At 35.6% G+C, this 24,184-nt stretch overlaps 2 protein-coding genes across 2 annotated transcripts in view; one reads left to right on the top strand and one right to left on the bottom strand.

Moving 5' to 3' along the window:
• The window catches only part of CACNA2D3 (calcium voltage-gated channel auxiliary subunit alpha2delta 3), a 480,096-nt gene that overhangs the window by 68,514 nt on the left and 387,398 nt on the right, over positions 1 to 24,184 (bottom strand). Inside the window, exons 25-27 of the mRNA XM_075713919.1 lie at positions 23,935 to 24,030; positions 22,481 to 22,602; positions 21,829 to 21,909 (exon numbers count right to left, since the gene is read on the bottom strand). Coding sequence (XP_075570034.1) covers positions 21,829 to 21,909; positions 22,481 to 22,602; positions 23,935 to 24,030 — 299 coding nt within the window. The remainder of the gene's footprint in view (positions 1 to 21,828; positions 21,910 to 22,480; positions 22,603 to 23,934; positions 24,031 to 24,184) is intronic.
• Positions 1,165 to 8,340, top strand: LRTM1 (leucine rich repeat transmembrane protein 1). The gene is made up of 4 exons (XM_009491230.2): positions 1,165 to 1,174; positions 4,341 to 4,628; positions 4,701 to 4,937; positions 7,907 to 8,340. The coding sequence occupies exons 1-4, from the start codon at positions 1,165 to 1,167 to the stop codon at positions 8,338 to 8,340; spliced, it is 969 nt and encodes a 322-aa protein (XP_009489505.2).

Below are 24,184 nucleotides of genomic sequence, written 5' to 3'. Positions count from 1 at the left end.
GTTAATCTAAGCAGTCACAATAACACAGTTGCTGCACCACATCAGACAACTGAAAAGAATCATGCTGGTTGTTCAAAAGGCCAGAAGTAGAGTAGATTTCATGGTTATTCTGTTTCTGGCAAATCTCTACCTGTGTCACAACTATAATTTTCACCACATCAGACTTCTCTGTCATAACCAAAGTATTATTACTAATAAATGGGAATAGGACATGGATTATAGGTTGGTGAAACTTCTGTTTACAAAACATGTGCATTCAGGGTTCTCAATATAAGGAAAAAATAGCCACATCTACACAAAAAGCAAATTGACAGATTTAATCATACATTTCCAAATCTGAACTCAGCATGAAGATTTTAAAAAAAGTAATTTTTAACTTCTTATACCACAATTCAGCGTACATAAAACAACCTCTGCATTATTGTTGGAACTGAACCTCCCACAGTGCTTAACTTTCAGTGACCTTGTCCTATGAAGATCTCTTTAATATGGCGCATGCTAAAAATAATACCATTATAGCAGCAAAGACTTACCTAAAATAAGAGAGGCAGTTAAGAGACATTCTTTAAGCCCTCTGTTAGATGACACAAACTGCTGTGGGAGCTTTTCAGCCCACCTGGTCAGCAAACATTAGTTAAGAAGGAAAAACAACTCAAAAAAGAAACCCTTTGAATTCATGAGCCAAAATAAAATTTTAGATACGAAAGAGAATTTAAAAGTGTGAAAAAGTCTTATCATACCAGAGAACAATAACATAATAGCTAGTATCTCCTGCAATACAATCAAAAGTAATGACAAGGGCTATCACTGATACAAGGGATGAGTTATTGCAATGACAGAGGGATGTCATCTCAAACAACAAGTACCTGACCTAAATTTGTTCTTTGAAAGAGCAAAGCAGAGTATAATAGCCGTTTTTACATTTAGTTCTGTCCTCATTAAAATGATTCACTGGTACTATTTAAGATAGGTCTGTTTATATGTTTGCATATGTGTGCACATACATGGATTGGGAAAGGAAATAGCAAATAAGTGTATTGTGCAACAAAGATTAGAGAAGCTTTTCACTTTAACCTGACATTCATCTAAATTAAAGCACATTACAGCTGATCTTTAAGCTTATGTCCCTCTCCCTTTGTAAAGTTGGAGTTATTTAGTATGACTATGGTACCAGGTAATCTACATCTACAGTGTTCCTCTACACTAAATCGCAGACTTTCATCCTGTATCAGGACGATGTGTCGTTCATCAAGAGCGTCAAGGACAGTATGGTCTGCCATTTGTAGCAATAATCCTAGTATCCTCGAGATGAAGTCATGCTTACTTTACCGAATGTCAGTTGTTCTACATTCTCCTTCAGTATTTACTGTTCCTTTGGGTATCTTGATTGATGTCAGAAACAATTCAGCAAAGCATATAATAATAACAGTTACAGCTCTCTCCTGTGGGTGAGGGTGCCAGAGATCTAAACACAGACTTTCAGTAAACAGAAGGTAGCTATGGAGAAGATGGGGTTACTTTCTTCACGTGGATGCACGGTGACAGGACAAGAGGTGATGGACACAAGTTGCTTCAAGGAAAACTCTGTCTGGATGTAAGACAAAATTATTAATGCTGAGAACAGTTACACATTGGAGTAGGTTGCTCAGAGAACTGATGGAATCTCCCTTGCTGGAAATATCTGAGTCTCAGCTTGACAGGACCCTGGATAACCTCTTGTAAGACCCTGCTTTGAACAGCAGTTTGGACCTGATGATTTCACTTTTCTATGATTCCTTCCATAGCATTGCCTATAGCATATAAATTTTGCCCTAGAAAGTGACCTTTGTACAATCTTTTTAAGAGCACCTAAATGCAGAATTTGAACCCAAGAAAGCTATGTTATGTATAGAATATGTCTGAAAGCTTTTGATTGCACATCTTCCCTCTCCATAGGACAGCTAACAGAGTGATCATATGGCCTTGAAAGACTCTATTATATACCAGATCTCTCATTCCTTTAAACACCTTTGAGTTCCTTCATAGTCACAAGTCATTAATCCATTTATTGTTGTAGGTGGCACAGTATGAATGAGTTATACTGAAGAAGTAACAGAGACAAGTCAAGGCACCATATGAACACATGAAGTACAATTCTAATATCATCTGCCATTTCTTTCCAATATCTTTGAAAATAAATAAATTTGTTCAGTATTCTTGATGACCATACCAGTATGTATGCCATTTTTATGGAAGGAGCCACCAGTCCTGTGTTCCCATGCAAGAAAATCCTGTCAGCACAACTAATGGATGTCAGATGAATAAGCTTAGAAGAGCTGTCAAAACCATGTCATCAACCCATAGGCCTATTCGTAGTGATATTATACGCTCGACTGCCTCCAGCCACAGTCCAGGATAATCAGAATCCATGTTCAGAGTCATCTGATCTTGCAAAAATTGACACAGCATAGCTAATAATCCACCAGAATTCAGAAACTATACTGGATTTAAAAAGGCAGCTTTATTTTTGTGCCTTGCATTTGAGGCAGATTAAATAAATTGAAAAGGCAAGGCTATCAGGTCATTATTTGTATGTTACAGCTGTCCAGTTAGAGTTGACAGACACTCTTTGCATGGCCTGTTGACTGATTAAGAGGCAGAGTAAGTCTCTGAGAGTCATAAATGGGGGGGGGGGACGGACAGACGACTGTGATAAAGAAAAAATAAAAGGCTGATGGAGTAACTTACTAGAAATAGTTGCACTTATACACAAGCCACAGATACCATCTTAAAAAAAAAAACAAACCACACACACAGAGAAAGGAAACTGATGAGCACGTTACAGATTTGAAGTGGGAATCAGAACAAAGTGTTTGTTACTGTTCCACATCAGAAAACTGGACTGAGTCTTCTGCGAGGTGAAGATCAAGCAAAGCAGAATGAGAGGTGAGATATTGAAACATTCAGATTAATAATGAAAATTTTGTGTTCTCTAAGCATTTCCTTGCCAAGCAATGTTTATTTTAACTCTACATTGGAAGCTGTGTCTGAGTTTCTGAAGCCAACTGTTGCAGAACAATGTAATGAACTGGAAGTATTGCTTACCTTGCATGCAAGAATGCTGAATCCTTTCAAGGGAACTCTACAATGTTGAATTCAGTATTGCAGAAGATTATGTATAATTTTAATATAAATACAATTTCATTTTTGAGTGAAAATTAATGAGTATTTTGTGACAAACCGTAGTCTCAAAATAAAACTTTCATTTATAAATTTGTCATATTCAATGTTATAATCATACACTGTTATTCCTTTAATATGGTATTCCCTGTTACTAATTAATGTTGATCTCTGTAAGTCAATAAGCAGTATGTCCTTTAATTTCCAAAGGTTTCAAGCAGTAACTAACTAAAATGCTTTTCATTTTTAAATAGGAAATAGTAAAAATAATTTAAGGCATCTCAAAAACAATGTTACAGAAGGATTTATCATTCTGACTTTCTTTAGACAAAGAAAATCTAATTATTCAACATCATTTGATCATTTTTAATTTCATGCTGTGCATATGAACATAGCTTTAAGTGGCACCTTGTTTTCAAAGTAAGATCATTAGCAAGATATGAAAGGTAAAAACTGACCTGAACATCAGGGAGCAGAAGATAATTATAAATACTAAATATTACTAAGTACTCCTGTCAACTCATTTATCTTTTTAACAGCTCCTTGAAAAATGTTTGCTGATTGTGTAGAAACTTGTATCAATGGGAGGAACAGCTGGCATTCAGATAAGGAAATTAAAGCAATAAGTATAAACATCCATATTTTAAAGAACAAACAGAATGTGGATTGCTGAAAAAGTACTGTTAACTTTTTATAGCAATGTCTTTTGAAGCTTGTCATTATTTTGATGGCATGTTAACTTAATTCTTTTTAGGTAGTACAATTGGTAAAAACAGACAAATGAAAGTTCTACTTGCAATTCTTCTGACACAAGATGGCTCAAAGTTGTTAACTACCGCAGAAACAGAAACAATCCCATTTAATAATTTTAGAAACTCTGTTGCATTTCCTTCAAACATCACTGCTCTGCTGATGGCAAATCCTCCTGAAAACCACTTGTACTTAAGATAAAGCCATGGGAAGTACTTCATTTTAAGACCATGGAAGCACTAACTTCATTCTGCCTTATAAAAGTACTTCAATACTATCTGTAATTTACTAATGTATTGTAAAAGTAGTGAACTATCTACATTAATGTTTATTATGGAGCTGTATATTCTTCGCCCATGTTAATGACTTGTATATAGACAAAAGACAAACATTTTAAACTAATCTTAAATCTTGTTTCACTTGTGATACAGGTAACTGGATTTTGGTGCTGAGTGTCATCTTGTTAACATATGCAGCTCATGGATGTCATGACAAATGCCTATGCTATACAGCTTCAAAGACTGCAGACTGCAAGAATAGAGGATTTACTGAAATTCCTGCCCGCTTACCTTCTGAAATTCAGATACTACAGTTGCAGAATAATCGTATTTGGAGAATCAACCAAAATGCATTCACTGGAACACCGTTGCTCAAAATCTTAGACTTGTCTAATAATTCTCTCTCAAGCTTGGCACCAGGTGCTTTCCAAAAATTACGGTATCTACAGGTTCTAAACCTAACCAGAAATTTGATTCATTATATAGAAAACAAGACTTTCAGTTTCCTCCCACGCCTAAAAGAACTGGACTTGTCATCCAACAGCATTATACGTTTGCCTGAGACTTTTGGAAACAGCACAGGGAATATAACATTGCTGTCTGTGAAGCATAACAAACTTCAGAAAATGGAAAGAGTTCTCCTGGAGTCACTTCCAAACCTGAAAGTGGTTCATTTCAAAGATAATCCCTGGCAATGTAATTGTAATGTCTTTGGCCTGAAACTGTGGCTGGAGAGCTTTTTGTACAGAGGTAAGGAATTCTTCTCATTACATACAATGCACATGAGAACACTTAACCAGCATCTAATTGATCTTCACAACTATGGCTTAACAATCTACCCCACACCTTAGATCACCCCTTCAAATAAGCACACTAAAATGTATTCTTATGCACACATCAGAATATAGGTGCTTTCATAAATACAGGTGGCAAACTGGAATCATAGAGGAACTTTACGTTAGCACAAAGAGAGAGAACGCATACACATAGAACCATATAGTATGTACAGATACTTCTGGAAATACATGTGTGTAGTGTGTGTATGCATATATATTCATATCTATCCATATATAACAAGTATACTTGTGCACATACACTGACTTTAATTCTACCAAGGTATTTTTCCTAGAAACCAACCTGCTGTTTAAAAGCTTTTTACCTGATGCATGAGGGTAAACATCAAGACATATCAATAGTGATTTAACTTTAGAGAACTCAGGATTCTAATTCCTCTATAAATTATCACTTAGTAGCTCTTTAATAGTTTAAGATTACTTTACCTAAAAATGTATGTTACACCTTGGACTCTTGACTAGTATTGCTTCCTGATTTGTTGTTAACCAGAAGAGGTACTAAATTAATTGACAATTTCCTGACAGAAATACGTAATGCCATCACATGGGGAAAAGTGGATTTTATAAATAAAAGTAGCCTCATATTTTTGTCACACCTGCTATTAAATATATTCATGAGTTATGCTGTAGAAAAGAGAATATTATTTAATTCTAAAGAAATTAAGTATTAAAGGAAATTAATTTCTTTCTCATGGAAGGTATGTTCAGACTCTGAGAATTCAGAACAGCAGGGCAATTTGCTTTTCTCTAAATCAGGCTTCGATGTTTGCATGTGATCAAACTACTGATTACCTATCTGTATATGGAAGTGGCATGGAGCATGTTGCAACACAGCGTATGTGAAGATGGTCCATGTTGCCTGTGATTGAATGGACTGCCATTTTCAGGCATCAGAACTCTACGGCCAGCTCGAAAACTGTACTGACTATGTAGGGACACAATTGATACAGGAATAGTCTCCAGGTGAGGTAAAGCCACTGCCAGAAGCAACCTCTTAGAAAAGACAAAGGGCTGAACTCCTCTCAGGTTTAAAATCTTAATATTTTGGATTAGTAAAGTATTATTCTATCCCAGGGTGTTAGCTGCATTATGCTGGAAGCATTACCTACAACAAACTTCAGGGGGTCTGGCTTATCTGTCCAGAAGAATGTAATGATCCAAGATAAACATATCAGATTATCTTAATTACTTTGCCAGCAGCATAAATATTGTCATTTATTTCAAAGACCAACACTGTTTAGAAATTCAGTGATGCCCTTCCATCTTTCTGAATGCTGCAGAGATTACTTAAATGAAGTGATATGGAACTTACAAATTCATTTTAGCAACAAGTTTTAAAGGAAGCCCAAATACTATGTTCTCTTTTTGTGTTTATATTTCCCTAAAATTACTTGTGTGAATCACATGAAGAACATTTAGGTACGTTGCACATTAATCTTTCCCATTAATTATATTGTATACTTACGATGAAATAGTACTGTGGGTTTACAAATACTTCTTGCAAGTCCTTGTTACAGATGGAGCACTGTCTGAATTTAAAGGATTGACTGTGGTGTCCAATATAACTCTAAAAGATTTCAGTATTTTTAGCTGAATCCAGCTCAGGCAATTGACATTTGATGCATACTTGTAAATAATTACAGAGAATGCTTCAGCTCAGGTGAGACTCCAGTCTTCTATTCCAAGCACACATATTTTGTTACTCAAAATCATAGAAGGATCACAGTTGCAGGATTTGGAGTTTTGTCTATATCCACATTCGAACTAACACATTAAAGGTGTGTGGAACCACACTTTGGGTTTGGCTATTAAAGATCAAGAGACAAGGTGCTATGCTCATATCTGTCTTGGAATATCATCAATATTTCTGGAGTAGTCTCCAGATGTCAGTTTGGGTCCATCTGTATTCACTACTTTCTCAGACAAAGTCTTTTCAGGATGAAAATTTCTATGCCTGGCTTTAGCTGGAAGGTGGTTTATTTTGGTTAGAGAAGAGGAAGACAATTCAGCTGATTTGATTAGTTATTTTTAAAAAAGATGCAAACATTGGTTTTGGTCTTCTTGGCTCCTTGACATGCTACACCCCCAAAGTCATGCGGTATGGACTAATTAGAAACCTAAAGGTTATGCTCATTGTGTGTTCCTCTACACGCTGAGGAACAACTGTGTGATTTACCAGGACTGAGGCTTCCTACTTCACTTCCCATTACACTAAAAACGTCCTTTGGGAGAGAGCAGAAGCTCGCTCTAAGCTATCATGCAATTTACCATTTCAGCAGGGTAATAGATTGATTAATCTTAACTTCTTTAGATCTCTGTCTGTATATTTTCTTACCATGAGCTTTGCTTCAAAAAATTGCTCACGTATACATAGAATTTACTGAGCTTTTTCATTGCTTCATTATAGTTAGCATATGGTGTCAGAACAATGACTATTTCACAGACTATTTCAATCAAGTGGGAAATCTTTACTAAGTATATTTTTTCCATTTCTCTTTATAAAAAGAAGCAAAGGTATGAATTTGAATGGAATTAATTTGCTGTTAACAATACCTCTTTGTTTTCATCCGTGACTTAGTTTTATTCCACTGTTGTTTTTTACTTTTACATCCATAAAGTCATAGATAACTTAATTCCTGATTAATTGCTTCTTGCAAATGCTCTCTTATATGAGTGTTAAAGCGTAATAATCTCACCATTGATCTAACTGGAAAAAGATCTTAAAAATATAGTTATAAATCTTTAAAAGTATAAAGTCAAAGATGACGATAAATTTACTTCAGGTTTCTGTTAATTTTACATCAAGATAATTCAGAAACCACCAAACCTTAAGACCATAAATCTGTTTTTTTTTTTTTTTTCCAGGAGGAATAAGTGATGGAATTATCTGCTCAACGCCAGGGATTCGGAAAGGAAAGGACCTCCTCAAAGTTCCCTATGAGCTGTTTGGGGCATGCCCTCTAACAACAGCTCACGTTCATCTGGCTAGCATTCACCACAATAGCTTTGAGCACAGAAGTTCTCTGAAGCATGCTCATCACAATGAACACGGGGAAAACAGCCGTTCAAACTGCGAACCCAAACCAAAGCCAAGGCCTGTTAGTTTGCGTCATGCAATTGCCACTGTAGTAATAACTGGAGTTGTCTGTGGAATTGTGTGTCTAATGATGTTGGCAGCTGCTGTTTATGGTTGTGCCTATGCTGCAATTACTGCTAAATACCACAGAGATCATTTGGCCCCGGTCAGAAAGCATGGGACTCCTGAGGAAAAAGAGCCATTTGATAGTTCCTTGGCTTGAGTTACTTCTGTCTTCGATTTCTTGAAAATAAAGCCCTCACTTCAGTTAAAAAGCCTGGAATCTAAATAGGATTGATTTAACAGTAATTACTGCTTTTTTTTTTTTTTTTGCTTTTCACTTTTTCTTTAATGTAAATATATATTCTTTGGAATATATATTAAGACTTTACGTAGAAGAATGTAAGTTTGTTTATATTTTGTGTATGTATATTCTGAAGTCACGATTTAAGGCTGAGTGTTTGAGATAGTAAGATCTTGATGTAGCCACTTTAAAGTATTCCATTCTCCATTGCTAGGTCTTGATTAGTACAACATTCGAGTTATGGTGCAGTTACAGTCAGTTCAACATGAGTAAGCTTTCTGCAAAGAAATACACAAAATAGCTACAAATGACTGACTATATTTTAAGATCTCAGAATACCCGGTATGTATCCAGAAATACAATTCACCATCAGTTTTAGAACTGGCCAAGCTATACACTGCCACTGATAACTTAAATGTGTTAAAAACATGGCAAATACATTTTTTTTAGCTTCCAATCTGCCCTAGAAGACAACAGTTAAACATTACATCCGTTATCTAACTTAGAAAAGTGGAAGTACCTTGTTAACTATCACATATCATTTTTAAATTACTGAGTAGGAAGAAGGAAGAGAGTTGAGAAAATGCTGAAGAAAGAAGAAATGCTACACACTTTCAGAAACAAGCACTGAAATGAGCACATAGCGTATATATGAAGAGACACTACCCGTTATCCTGCTGGCATACATGCTTGCTACAGACATTTCTGAAGCTTCTTATTCCCAAATCCACACACAAGTGTTCCATTTTGCAAATATCATGACTGCAAATGCAGCTCCCATCACAGTGCTGCCCTTCAGTACGGAGGATAATACAGTTGCATGTTTACACTTTCTCTCTCACAGAGAGAACATTCAGCGAATTCATTCAAGGGTCCACCCTAACTTTCTGCAGTGCACTTTGGCCATCAGAGGAAATCAGAGCCAAAACCATTTGAGTAATATAAGTTTAGAACAGAAAGAATATTTTGGATGTGCAGAAGTATTTTTTAAACAATTCTTAGGAATTATTTTAAGGCAACCAAAGGAGAATCAGCAACTCCATCTACCTTTTCCGAGACTAGGTAATATAAATCTAGGCTATTTGTGACCTATGTCTAATGTGGTTTCTAAATCTCTCCAGTGACAGGGTTAAAGACCTGTCTAGGTAGCTAATGCAGAAATCAGCTATGCTTATAGTCTAAGAGCTTTTCTTAGCACCTATCCTAAACCTTTAGTGAAAATCTTGCCAGCTTATTCCATTGGGCAGAAGACTTGAGGACAATGGCTGAGTAACAGTCTGCAATAAGGGCAAAAGGAAGCTGTGTCGTGGCACTCGGAGACCTCCACTCTCCTTCCAACAGATGGATTCCAAGATCAAGTTCTGTAGCTATTCTAATAACAGCTTCAACTGAGTAATGGGCTACATGGCAGGAGTCATGTAACCCTTGCTCTTATCTACTTAGTTAAAACTGCAACCTAAATATTAAAGCTCATTCCTGCATCTGCAGTTACTTTCATGTCCAGAGAAAATTAAGCATCTCAGTCTTAATCTAAATCTAGCAGACATTGAAAATAATCAATTACTGTCTGTCTGGGCTTTTTTTTTTTTTTTTTTTAACTGCTAAGTACTTCATATTATTATTAGTCTCTCTTCATTCTTCTCTGTCCTGAACTAAATAAACCAAGCTGTTTCAAATTTTCCTGTAAGGCTACATTCTCCAAACTTTTTTTTTGCTGCATACCCTGGAACCTTTTCAGTTCTTCTACATTTTGTTTAAAATGTAGTACCCTAGATTGGGCACGTTACTTCAGTTGAGACATCATCAGTACAGAATTTTTAGAATACTTATATTCCAGCTCTTTAAATCTGATCTCTTGATGATGTATCTCGGAAGCAATTTTGCTTTTTTCCTTTTAAATATTCAGTAAATCTTAATGAATAATCTATTTTCAGAGCTAAGTCATTTGAGTGTGTAGATCTACATTTTCTACTCTTTTATCCATTTATTGCAATAACATTTTACGAAGCAAAACATAGTTTTTCAGATAGAGAAGACTGAAGTAATACAGGATAAGATCTTATTGCCCACAGGCCAACACATGAGTCCAGAGCCACACCAAATCAGTGGTTTTCTATGGTGACAACCTAAAATAAGCACACTTGCACTCAAACTGCAGATCCTAAGATGAAAGCTAATAAACCTCTGACCTCCAGAGATATTTCAACCACAGTGTTTCTAATAGGCTTAGATACAGCAATGCAGCTTCCATCACAAATAAGTTCACACTTCTGATCTCTTCAAGCAAAGGAAAAACAAGAACTGACTTGATATTTCCTAGTCAGGAACAACCAGAATATCTTCCTAGTCCTTAAAAAACAGCCTTATCAACAAAAATCTTTCAGGCTTTCCTTACTGTAAGATGGGGTAAAAAAAAAAAAAAAAGGAAAAAAAGGTGAGGAAGAGGCAATGAAGGGTACAACAACATTAAAGGAACTCTTTCCAAGTCACATTTAAGATGCTTTGGGGTTTTTCAGGCACACATAAGGCTGTAAATTGATATGCAGTTCTGCCAGAAAGCAAAGTATTTCATATTTCCATTACTTCACTCTGCTATGGGAGTAGAGCAAGCCAATCCATGCAAAATCTGATTTATACTTTCTAACCTGCTGTTTGCTAAAGAAAGAAAGAAAAAAAACACCAACAAAAATCCCAGAGAAGTTTTTCACTTCAGGTTTATAAGACATATATATAATATTTACAAATGTGTTTGCAATTACTGGATTCCAGTTATTGATGATAAGATAATAGCAGACACTCAACAGAGAAAAGTATTGATTCAATTGCTAAAATTAATAAATGAAAAACTATTTATTTTTCAGTAAACAGAATGTTTGACTACTGAAAAATAGAGATAAAAGGCACAGTTTATTGTCCATAACAATTATTGACTACAACAAGTGGAAGACTGGATCTAGGGATTCCCCACAGAACTGCCCTTAATTTGTAAAGCTTAGCAATGGACATCTGCCGCTGAAATAAGTTGTCTGCACAGATTTATTTTTCAGATAAAGGTTCCTGAGAAAGCTTTGTTGTTTTTCCAGCAATCTCGTGAGAGGTATTATAGTGAGCACAGTATTTTTTTCTAATCTCTGTGAAAAACACTCTTCCTCCCCAAAGTCCACAAAATATCAGGACACACTACTCTGCAAGGTATTTGCAAAGACAGAGAAAGAGCACATTTTGCTGTATTCCAGTCTTTCATATAGAGGCTCACCATATTACTTTGTTTTCAGAAAAAGAGGCTTTCTAAAATTTCAATTTAGAACAGAGATCAAAAACTAAAATAAGCCAATGTTCTTTACAGAAAATGTCCTTAGTATCTATATTGAAAGAAACAAAGCTTAAACTGAAACATACTTGCTTGCCACATGTGACTTTCCATCCAGAGCTTGCAAAAAGCCAATCAAAGTTGAGCTTCATTATTCCCTAGTAATACAATGTCCAAAAAAAAAAGCAGGATCCTTCTTCTTGAATATCAAAGTAGAACATTTAGTGACATTATACATAGCTTATCTATCATTAACAACATTAACAAAAAAATGCCAACTGTTGCCTACTAATAACCCATCTATCTTTGCTGGCCAGAAGACAAAGACACACAGGCTTTAGTTAACATCCAGAAAGTATGCCTACTTTTACAACTCTGATCTTTGAACTTGGCAGAAAGTGTCGTAGTAATAATAATAATAAGAGAGTCTTGGTACTTCCTGGGTTTATATTACCTGAAATGTGACTGTATGCTCCCCAGATGAGACAGGCACCAACATCAATCGTCTGGATGTGGCAGTAAGCCACAACAGGGGAGAAGGAGTAGGAATTAGAAACCCATAATAAACAAACCAATGACTACATACTTCATAACTATCTCCAATGAAATCTGTGGTTGCTCCCTCTTACTGATTACAGAGGTATCCCTCAATGTTTAGGGGCTGTGTAGACTATAAGTTGAACTTCTTGCATAAGGCTGCCATCCTCATTTCAAGACACAACAAACACATGAGAAAATACTGTTAATATCTGGAAGTATAGTCTACTGGGGGAAAAATAAATTAGTTAATCCACAGTACTTAAACTGGTATTAATGTCTTCATATACTAGGTAATTGCAGCTTCATACTTGCACAGCATTATTTGAAGTTTTCAAAAGGACCTGACAGCTTACGTACTGCCTTGTTCTGCAATCAGGGATTTATTTTGCTAGCAGCAGAATTATTTAGCAAATTGCCCCTAAAATCTGATTGCTATTAGATCACAAGGATCTTCCTCCTACCCAAATGACATAGTACTAAAACCCAACCAAACAAACAAAAAATCCCAACAGAAAAGCAGAAGTGCAGAAGCAAAGAGCAGATGCTCTATGCAATTTACTATACATGTTAATACTATACATGTTGGGATACTGTTCTAATTCATCCGTCAGAGCCCCAGATTCTCTGAGAACAAGTGGTGAGGAAAGCCCAAGAATTAGATAAGTAGAGATTAAATTCTCAAGCCAGCACTAGCAGAGAACTATCTTAAAAAGCCCTGTTATTCCATTATTCCACACAATAATTCTGTATAGTAAAATGAACTGAGAACAAGTAGCAATGAAGTAGAAATGTGTAAATGGTTGTGAATGACATCTAACTTCAGATTCCCTGTTCAGCCAATAGAGAGAGGCAGGATTTTACCACGTTCTGAAGCATTCTGGACCTCTTACCTCTCTCCACGCATTACCTACAAACTATGTTTCCCAAGTCATGGCTTCTAAGCTAAGTCTATGAGTTGTTTAACGTTAGACTGCACAAATACACATTTTAATTTTCTATACACATTAGTCTATATATTAATATTAGATCTATGAATACAAAGATAATATTCAAAATGAACAAAAAAATCTGGAAAAACATAAACTAGTGCTTCTCCACCAAAGCATGAAAAGCATTTTGAGGGATTTGCTAAACGCTACTACTGAATATAATCTCCTGCGGCTTATAATGTGGAGTAAAGATTAAGTAAATCACTGTCTTGCCTGACAAGGAAAACATCTATTTTAGAATGCTTCAAAAATTTGGTTGCTGTGTCATTATGATGAAACATTAATTTTCCCTTAGGCCTTCATACTAAAATGCAATTTTATATATGATATCATAAATTTTAAAGGACTGTGTATGACAGTGACATTTGCTTGAATTTTTTTAATAATATAGTAATACCAAAACAAAACATGTGAGAAAAAAGGAAAAAAAAAGTATAAGCAGTACACAGCAGATGTATTTACTCTATGTGCTATTGTAACAATAGCAGATTTAACTATTTGTGAAACAGTTACAGTACCTGCCACTCCTAGAAATACCAGTAGTTCAAACTACTTTTGATTAAGTTATTGGGAGTCACTTTTTCACAGCATGTTCTGGGATCTTGTTCAAAGAGAGATGTGCATGCAAACTCCATTTGAATTCACTCAAAAAAACCCTGAATGGAGTTTTGAGGTCGCATATATACAATTATTCACACACACACACACACAAAAAAAAAAAGGGAAAAAGGGGATGAAGAACAAAATTTCTGTGATTTTTGTGTTGTGAAGGCATTTATTTTCAGATACAATGTGCACATTTTCCTCCACGAAATTATAAAAGAATCTTCCTTACTTAAAGCCTAGATTACCAGAAGCCTCTAGTTACTGGAAAACTAGTATACTCACAAATTTTTCTTTCAAATTGCCATTCTGTAGAGGCTTGTTCAAACAGGAAGATTAAAAAACTGAAGTGAGACCAGCCTCAATAAGACAGATTTGTATTTCAAAAGTAATATGAGATTTTGGATCTTTCCTGTTTTCAAGGCACAGTTTGAAATATCTTAAACAACAGGATCATCAGGGTCACTTTCCTCTGGCCAGAATAGAGGCATTCAAAATTGCATGCCATAATTGCCAAATTAGTGATGAAATGAAATCTTCACCATGTCTTCTTTAGCTTATGGATGGGAAACAAAAAAAGAACCTAAATCTTCAAACAGTGTCATTCAAAGTACCTGATGGCTTTTAGCTTGTTGACTAGGAATATTTAACATGGAATAACTAAATTTATTGTTATACTAATGTCTGTTCTTAAAATGACATAAAAAGGAGAACAATGAAGGTGATGGATGACGACACTTGCAAAAAAAATCTCTCTCTAACCAGGGTTCAGAGGAAAATAACTTGAACTTGTATATGGGCTAGTTATAAAAATAAAGGATCAGCTTTGAAAAGTTAAATACTGGAAAGGACTTTATTTGAGACAATTTGTTTGCTGGTATAAAACATAAAATTCCTTGTTTGCATAATAAGGATTTTTGGTAAAAGCATTTAAAATCAAACAGTGAATAGAAGAGGGTTAGGCTGCCTTTTCTTCAGATTCAGTAACACCTCCTACATCTGACTACAAAGGCCTGCTTATTATATTTTAAACATATATATTTTAGTGTATATTTAAATATAAATAATATATACTTAAAATGACACTTAGCATGATCTACAGTTTTAGCAGAAACCAATAGTACTATTTTAAAAGGTGGGGTTTTTATTCTGCTAAGCCATACGGACATGTTTCTTTCCAAGAAATCTCTTACGTGATAAATTATTTCTATTAGTCTCACAGCATTACTGTGTGGCAGAGAACAGGGAGTAACCTAACACTTTACTGTGCCCGTGTGTTATGGCACCATCTACTACGGAAGTAAATGCACCTGCCATGCATATAAGGACAGATTCCCTGGAACCTTCTGTGTCACATACCTATATGAAGACAAGACACTATATAAAGATATGAATTGTGGGTGGTAGAAAGTATGTCCCATTTTCTTTTCAGCTTTTACTGCTTGGCAGCAGAAAATAATGGCTGTGAGAAAAATTTGGCCATCCTTAATAATTCTGAAATTAACAGTAAATCTATTATCTTCAAAGAACTACATACTAAGTATAACTATTATTCAACATGTTCATGAACAGGAGAATCTGATCCTTATGGGTCTAGTATTCTCATAAGAGCTGTAGGCTTTTACATAATCTTTGCCAGATAAGATTCTGAGAGTGGCTGATCTTCAGGCCATCTGTATGAGGAATGCTTAATACACAGAAGAAAAAACAAAAACACAAATCAAGAAGCTTGCAATTATGACGAAAAGCAGGGTTCCTTCTGCACTGATTTTTCTTTTCTGTCCGAATAGGAATTACTGCAGTCATTCTTTCTATGTAGCTTCAGCAGAAAAGAATCAGTCAGGGTAGATTCACAGAGCTGTGACAAAGCTTGAATGCACATCCCCAGCTATCACTCTTTGACATAAAATGACTGTAAAGATGCCTGTACATAAGAACAACATGGATTTCTTTTCTTTACAGAATTACACTGAATAAGAGAAAAATCTTTGGATTACTGGAAGACTTTCATTTCTCTCTAATTTAGTTACACTGAGCTTCTGTTAATCTACTATTCCAGTTAAATTGACATAGAGCAATGAGGGCTTGCTTCTTTTCAGAAACTACAGATCTGCCTGTATTGATAAAGCTTTTTATGTTTTTAAAATGAACAAATTAAAATATTACTTGATTTTGATTGAGAGACCACAGAAAAGCATGTGTACAGGGACAACTGATTTAGTGTTTTCTACGTCCTAATTTCAACTTTGATAAATAGAAGTCCAATACAAAACTGATCATATAGATAATATTTTGGCAGAAAACAAATATATAGCCGCTTCAGATATTCCTTCCTCATACTTTGGTACCACAGAAACAAAACTTCTTTGTGATTCTATATTTTTATCGATAGGTGGCAATAGTAATAAAAAACCACCTGCTTTTCCTATCTAGTTATATCTAACAATTTTAAACCATTTTCTACTGCAACCTTTCCATCATGGAAAGAACTGTCATGCTGATGACATTCAAACTAGGTTACAGAGTAGTACCATCTTTTTATATGCTTATTTTTCAAATCTATGTATTTAGGTCCTTTGCAACTGACAGCGTAGCCATTTGTTAAAATGAAAAGACTGTGTGTCATGGTTTAACCCCAGCTGGCAACTAAGCACCACACAGCTACTCCCTCCCTCCCTCCCCTGTGGGATGGGGGAGAGAATCAGAAGAGTAAAAGTGAGAAAACTCATGGGCTGAGATAAAGACAGTTTAATAAGTAAAGTAAAAGCTGTGTGCGCGAGCAAACCAAAACAAGGAATTCAATCACTACTTCCCATCGGCAGGCAGGTGTTCAGCCATCTTCAGGAATGCAGGGCTCCATGACACGTAATGGTTACTTGGGAAGACCAAACAACATAGCTCCAAACATTCTCCCCTTCCTTTTTCTTCCCCCAGCTTTATCTGCTGAGCATGATGTCATATAGTGTGGAATACCCCTTTGGTCAGTTGGGGTCAGCTGTCCCAGCTGTGTCCCCTCCCAACTTCTTCTGCACCCCCAGTCTACTCACTGGTGGGGTGGGGTGAGAAGCAGAAAAGGCCTTGACTCTGTGTAAGCACTGCTCAGCAATAACTAAAACATCTCTGTATTATCAACGCTGTTTCCAGAACAAATCCAAAACATAACCCCATACTAGCTACTATGAAGAAAATTAACTACCTCAGCCAAAACCAGCACACTGTGATGTACAGACACTCAGTAATCTTATTAATCTTTAAGATTACTCATGTTCACATGGTATCATACTGCTGTTCTATGTCTGCAATACTAGAAATACAGGCACGTTTCATGGTCTTTCTGTGGTAAATTTGCATGCCTCTTTGCAACATGGACCTGATTTCAGAAGAAAGAGAAAACACTTTTTTTTTTTTTTTTTACTGAGAGGGTAGTCAAACTCTGGCAGAGGTTTCCCAGAGAATCTCTCCGTCTGTGGAGACATTCCAAGACCTGAATGGACACAGTTCTGGGTAACCTGCTCTAGCTCAAGATTCTGGCTCAAGATCTAGTCCAATGGGATTTGACTAGATGATCTCAAGAGGTCAATTCCAACCTCAACCATTCATGTATATAACTAGTCTGCACAAAAACAAGCACAAAAGAATTAAGGAAAATTTGTACTTGATTTCAGAATTTTTAAGCAGCCTTGTATTAAACAAGAATGGACTATTTCTCCTCACCTCCTTCAAACTCTAAATTTCAAATGACTACGAGACTAAAGACTATGCCTGTGTATGATTTAGTCCTTCGTTCTTCTGACTAGGTGTCCAGAGCTTTTTACTAATCACTGCTATGGACTTTTTCAATGAGGCTTGAAATCCCCGGTTCTGCTTGTTCTTTGAAGAAAAGTTAAGAGGTCTTGACAATTTTCATCAGACATTTTCTTCAGTGTTCATTAACAAATTTTTGCCCTAAGAAGATTATGTCAGTGCTGTTATCTTTAATTAAACATCCCAAGGGGCTGATTTTTATGTTTGCTGTGAACAGTGATGGCCTCTCTCAACACAAAGGGCTTTTAACGTCCTATATTGTATCGTAGCTTTTGAGCTAAAATGCATCTATAGAGAAGTACATATATGAAGGTTCATGTACTCTCTCAACTCTCTCAAAATCTCAAGAGAGAAACATTTTTCATTTTTTAGAGCCTGCTTTACTCCATGACGACTTTTGTTTGCTTGATTCTGTCCCCATCTCTTGCCCAGAACTGTGTAGGTAAGCAGTATCTTTAAAAAATTATTTTAAACAAAATCATAATGATGAAACCATCACCTTTCCCCCAAAAATTGGAAAAAAAGAAGAAACATGTACATAACACATAGAAATCCTATGCTACACTTATCCAGATGCCCATATATTCACTACTTGGAAGTACAGACTCAAATAAAGGACCTGAAATGAGTTCACTCATCATGCAATATCAAAGAATACAAGACTGTGATGCTGAATTGTATCAACAGTTAATGTGAAATGTACTGCCTTTCACACGAGCATCAGAAGAGATAATTCAGTCTTAATTTGCCTCATCTTTAACAGGTAGATTACTACCTAAATTCAGATATCCTATATTGATTGGCTTCATCTTGGTCACCGAAAGGAATGCTGATCTTAGAATGTCATGGAATTTCAAGACTAGAATGATTCTACACTTTTTAGATCATGTTGAGAAGAATGAAAAAATAAAATTCCACCATCTTTTAGTCTCATTCACATTGTAATATGGACAGTTTGAAGAAACTTAACATGTCAATGTAAACTTGATATAGGAGACATGGTCATAGAGAACATTAAGACAAAGCAATTTGGAGCATAAATGTGGTTAAATCTAAAAAAAACCCCTGCATTCAGTACTATTGTTCCTTTCTCTTTTGCAAATAAATTGAACTCTCTATAAACAGTAATAAATATTATGCTGCTACACTTATAAAGTCTTAGCTCCTTCTTCCACACTTTCTATAGGAATTTGCATTCATTTAAGTTAAAAAATCACAATCTCAATTGAAAGAGGCAGGAGGGATTTTAAAAACAAATTACGTGTTTTTTTGCCAATAAGCAAACACATTCTGATAGTGAACTGGTACTAGTAGGTACAGGTGGAGAAACAGCAGCAGTGACACTCAAGTTCTCTGTAGTAACAGTCTGGAGACTCATTGATTTTAGGATTTTCTGCCTATATTAAACAGTTGAGTCTTCCCTACATGCAATAAGACAGTGTAGATTTGCATATGAAGTCTGTTATAACTGATGTTTTTCTACAAAAAACATAATAAAAAAAATTACAAAGAAAATAGAAGAGACTGCAGATTTTGTAGTAAGAGTTGGTTTTGTTCCTTTTTTCCCCCTTGTGGGCAGGTCTAACTCAGGTTTCCATTTTATAATAATGTTCTAGTTTCTCTCTGCCAGTTTTAAATTCTTGTACTGATCTGTAATAAACAACATTCTGGCAGTTTTATTTTCAGCCAAATCCCTCTAGGGAACAGAGTGATTTTACATGAAATGTGTATCCCATCCTGCTGCTTTCTGTAATCCTCTCAGACCAAATGGGGATGAGGAATACTTACTTCACACAAATTAAAATGAAACATTTTGGCCAATTTTGAACTTCGATGTAGGTATTTGAAAATGTTACCCATAATCTTACTTTAGTCTCCCAAGTCTGTCTAATAAAAACTTCAAACTTCTCCTATTTACCACTGGTCTAGTTTCTGCCTCCAAATCCGTTATGCTTAAAACACAATATTGTCAACCTTATAATAAAACCTAAATATTGAACTAGATGCTGGGCACTTTGTTGAAAGTTTTCTGACAGAAAAAGTAGGACTGACAAGTTGCATTTATGATCTCCAACTTAAAGAGGACATGAACAATGCATATACTTGTTTGTCTCTGAATGGCTGTATCTGGCTGAGTGACACTTTCAGGGAAAATGGTTTGTACAGATCCAAAGAGGCCTCCCCCCCAAAAAAAAGTGAAAGCATGCAACCATACAAGAGGGAAGGGTAAAATTATTCAAAGCAAATTCTTAAAAATACTTCATACTGAAAAAAAAAAAAAAAATCTAGCGCACAGTTTCTAAAGTTTACAGAAATAAAAGTAAAAAAACACTGATGTGCTTCAGAATGTAAATACACTGCTCATATTTTTCATGGCATTTTGCATTTACAGATATCATGGAAATCTTTTACATGCTTTGGTATTAAAAAGCTTTGAAGACCCTGCCTTTATTTTAGACAGAAAGTATGGGACCCAAGTAATTTTGAATGTTCAGTATTACACATAATTATTGGGTAAATGGACAAAACATCTGCCTCTCTCTTTTAGAATTACTACAAAAAACCAAACCCAAACCTTGTTGACACAGTATTGGAGTTGGTTATGTGTGATACCTCCTCAAAGTCAACACTAAATTGCAAACACTAGCAAGGAAAGAATAAATTTTAGGATGCCTATTAACCCTACACACTTTATAGGTGATGGTAAAGTGCATGATGAGCCTTTTGCTAACTCCAAATGATGGAGCATTCTAGAAGTAACGTCACCCTTCTTCATTGTATAGTGAAAACGCTTCAGCAATTTGCAGATATCCGCATCGACAGTAGTTTATAAATGCTGTTTTATGCTTTAACAGGAGTATGAAGTCATAATTAGGATTTCCTGTTATATTATGGAAGAGTTCAGTAAGTTGTGAAGAATGTATTCATGCAAACTGGAGTCAGAAGAGTGCTTTCCTATTGACCTTATAAAATCTATTATTATCAGTGGAGATATTCTGTGTTTGAGGAAACAGATTAGAGATTTCCCAATTATCTGGCACATTCTTGCTCTTTCAGGATTGTATTCACCGATAGGACAAGAGGAAATGGCCTCAAGCTGTGACAGGGGAGGTTTAGATTGGATAGTAGGAAAAATTTCTTCACTGAAAGGGTTGTGATGGAACAGGCTGCCCAGGGAAGTGGTTGAGTCCCCATCCCTGGAGGTATTTAAAAGTCATGTAGATGTGGCACTTAGGGACATGGTTTACTGGTGGACTTGGCAGTGCTAGGTTAACGGTTGGACTTGATGATCTTATAGGTCTTTTCCAACCTAAGTGATTCTATGATTCTATCTTACTGTATTTTTAATCATATTTTAAATAGGAGAAAAATAGGATGGTTCTTGCTTTGTGTGCTAATTTTCCCTGAGATAAGAGAGCTCAGTTTCTTGTATAATAAACCATAAGACTTCTCTAAATTAATTCCTTCTTCAAAGTCAGTAACCATTGGGAACCAGAGAAAACTGTTCAGAAAGGCATCTGAACTTCAGAGAGGAACACTGAACAATTTAAAAACAAATTACTCTCATTTTTAAATCTGTATGTTTTGTATCTAATGTGTAGTTGTCAAACTTCACCATTTAGTCTTTAGGTACTGTTATACTCTTGGCTGATAGACTGTAGAGCTTTGTTATTCAATTTATATGCTCTGATCAAATCACATCTTTTATAATCTAGACAAAATGACTACTTCGTATCATTTGTTATAGGACAGGATTTTCAAACCTGAAGACTGGGTGGAACCTTTGCACATCAGGTAGTCCTTTTTTATATTTCCTTTTCCTTTACATAATATATTCTGATTTACGATGATATAGAATTGTGTCAACTAAAAATGCTTCTCTGATAATGGTTATTTCCATGAAGTCAAACTCTGTAGCTCACAGGGAGCTTGGATAGTCAATTAATAAAGGATCAAGTTCTTAGGGAGAGGAGGCATTAAGCATTCTCTACACTAAGTCATTCAATTATATCTTAGAAGTGCAACTGCACCTTTCCCTTCTCCTCTCTTCTTAAAAGATTATATTCCTACATTAAATTCCTGCTAGCCCAAAAGAGAAAGTGAGGCACTCATAAACTGCTTTAAACAAAAATTAACAAAACAAATAAACTACAATTTTACCTGCAACAACTGGAGATTTTCTGTCATCCAAAAGCTGAATAGCAGTACTGGCTGTCACTACATTGCTTTTGTTTGCAGTTTCTGCAGGGTGTATTAAGAAAAAAAAAATCAAATTGAAATAACATATTGCAGAACGAGGAAAATGAGCTTTTTTTCTCCCTGGTTTGAAATAACAGTCCATGTGGATTTAGTGCTCAGAAAATAAGACAGCCAACATCATGTTCTATGCATACACAGAACGTACAGGCATTGCCATTTTAAAATTCCCCAGCATCCCAAAAGTTTAAAACACTGAAATGAGTAATCAGTTTTTGCCTGCTCTGCTAAAAGTGGCAACAAAGGTGACAACTGGTAGGGCTTCTCTTTAATGTGGACACTTCCTCTGTTGGACTTGTCTTGCTTAAAATACTAGGCTGTAAGTTCAACCTGTGCAAATATTAAATGAAAACTGTTACACCACATCTTGAGGCTTCACTTGAAGCCCTGTAAAAGATGCACCTGGTCAAAGGACCAGTAAATTAGCTGCAAATTTCAATGCATATTTTAGATTAACATTTAAGATTAGCTACAGAGCCCACTTAATACTGACATATTTGGAATCCTTTCAGCATCATATATGACTCAGCATTTAGAGAATAACAAAATTATAGACCTGTACTAAATGGGATTGAATAGACAAAGCTCCCGGGTATTTGCTCAGCAGCTCTTCTGTACCAGAGTGGAAAATGGTCAGCATTAAAAATGTTCTCCTTATCTTCAGCTGTCAGGAAATCTCTTGAGAAAGAAGAGAGAAAGAAAATATTTGTTGTTTGTTGCATGGCACACAATAGTTTCTAGCTTTGAAAGACAAGAAAAAAAAATGCAATCTTTTGGGAAATAAAATGGTTTGGGGCAATTTTTCTAATACCATTTGTCCAACAAAAGGGTTAACTTTAGCCCCTAATAGGTATTTGTGACACACTTGCAATTGCTTTATTGCTTTTGTTGTGAAGGATAGAAAAAGTACTAAAAAAAAAATAGTGCCTCTGAGTGCCAATAAAAACATTTGTACTGATGTGTACAAATAAAAATGCTTAGTCTAAAAGGCCTTTTTCTCACAGCACAATGCAAGAACTGTGAACTATACAAAGTTGAAAAGGCACTGGAGATATGGAAACTGGAGTTTGCTGCCACTGGCATTCACTCTTAAGTAATGAAGAAAATGTCATTTAACAGCCTACTTTCCAAATAATATGTAAGGGGTGATAGTGGACAATTCTGTACTTTATTCTTCAATAATCTCAAGGAATGTTGACAGAGGAAAGTTTGTGTCAGTGAAAAGAGCAAGTATGGTCTCCACGCTATCGTCCTAGTTTGCTGTCTGACAGTCACAAATTGCAGTGCTATTGATCTCACCTGTCAGGCTACTCACACTACAACAATATTTTGTAGTCAGATAAGCACCATATAATTTTGTATTCAATAAACTTAGTTTATCATAAACATCAAGTGCAGATTTTCTTTTACATGCATAATGCCTATAGATTCACCTGACACAATCAAACTGCTACCTGAAAAAGTCATTAATTATGGGACCTTATTTTATAGCTCTCCATTTTAAGGAACCTGTACCTCCACTAGATTACATCTTCTCCAAACAAAACAGGAAACTCTTGAATGATGAGATCTCCTGATTGCTCTTTCACCCAGTCTACTTCTGCCACTTGCCTTTATTTCAACACCAAAACATTTTCCTCAACAATGATGCAAAATCCCTGAAAAACCCTACAGATATTTGTTTTTAGATGGGACAGTAAAAAAAAAGAAAAATCATCATCTGCAGATGTGGCATATTCATACTTCTGCTCTAAAGAATAAAGATCTGAGGCTAACTCCGAGGGATTGGGGGGGAAAGTAAATGTATGGGCTACAGGTGTAAAACAGCTCATTGTTCTATATGTTCCAGTTGAAGAAAGAATCTAAGGGATCCTATAAAATCTTTCTAACTTGTTCTATGTATTTCAGTGCGTCAGCGTAAAACGCTGGAAGAAACAGTAAATGGGCTTCCTAAAAATGAACATTTTTTTCTTTTCTTATATGGCTGCCAAGCATAGCTTTGTTACTTACTGATTAGTAAGCTGTTCCGGACCCACAAACAGGTTGATACGAGATAGTCCAGTCCGTGTTCCAAGGAAGGCAACTTCCACTCCCTTGTCAGAGTTTCTGAAATAGAGCAGAACACAAGCAAAGATAATATTTCCAGACAGTAAACAGATAAAGCTACATTACTGGTCACAGAAAGTACAAGTGTAGACATTTTTGAGAAAGATTCTTTTAAGTACAGTTCCGTTATTTATTTTTTAAATGCTGGTTTTTA

Source organism: Pelecanus crispus, chromosome 7 (genome assembly GCF_030463565.1).
Source record: "Pelecanus crispus isolate bPelCri1 chromosome 7, bPelCri1.pri, whole genome shotgun sequence".
Lineage (NCBI taxonomy): Eukaryota > Metazoa > Chordata > Aves > Pelecaniformes > Pelecanidae > Pelecanus > Pelecanus crispus.
This window is presented reverse-complemented; position numbering and strand designations above follow the sequence as displayed.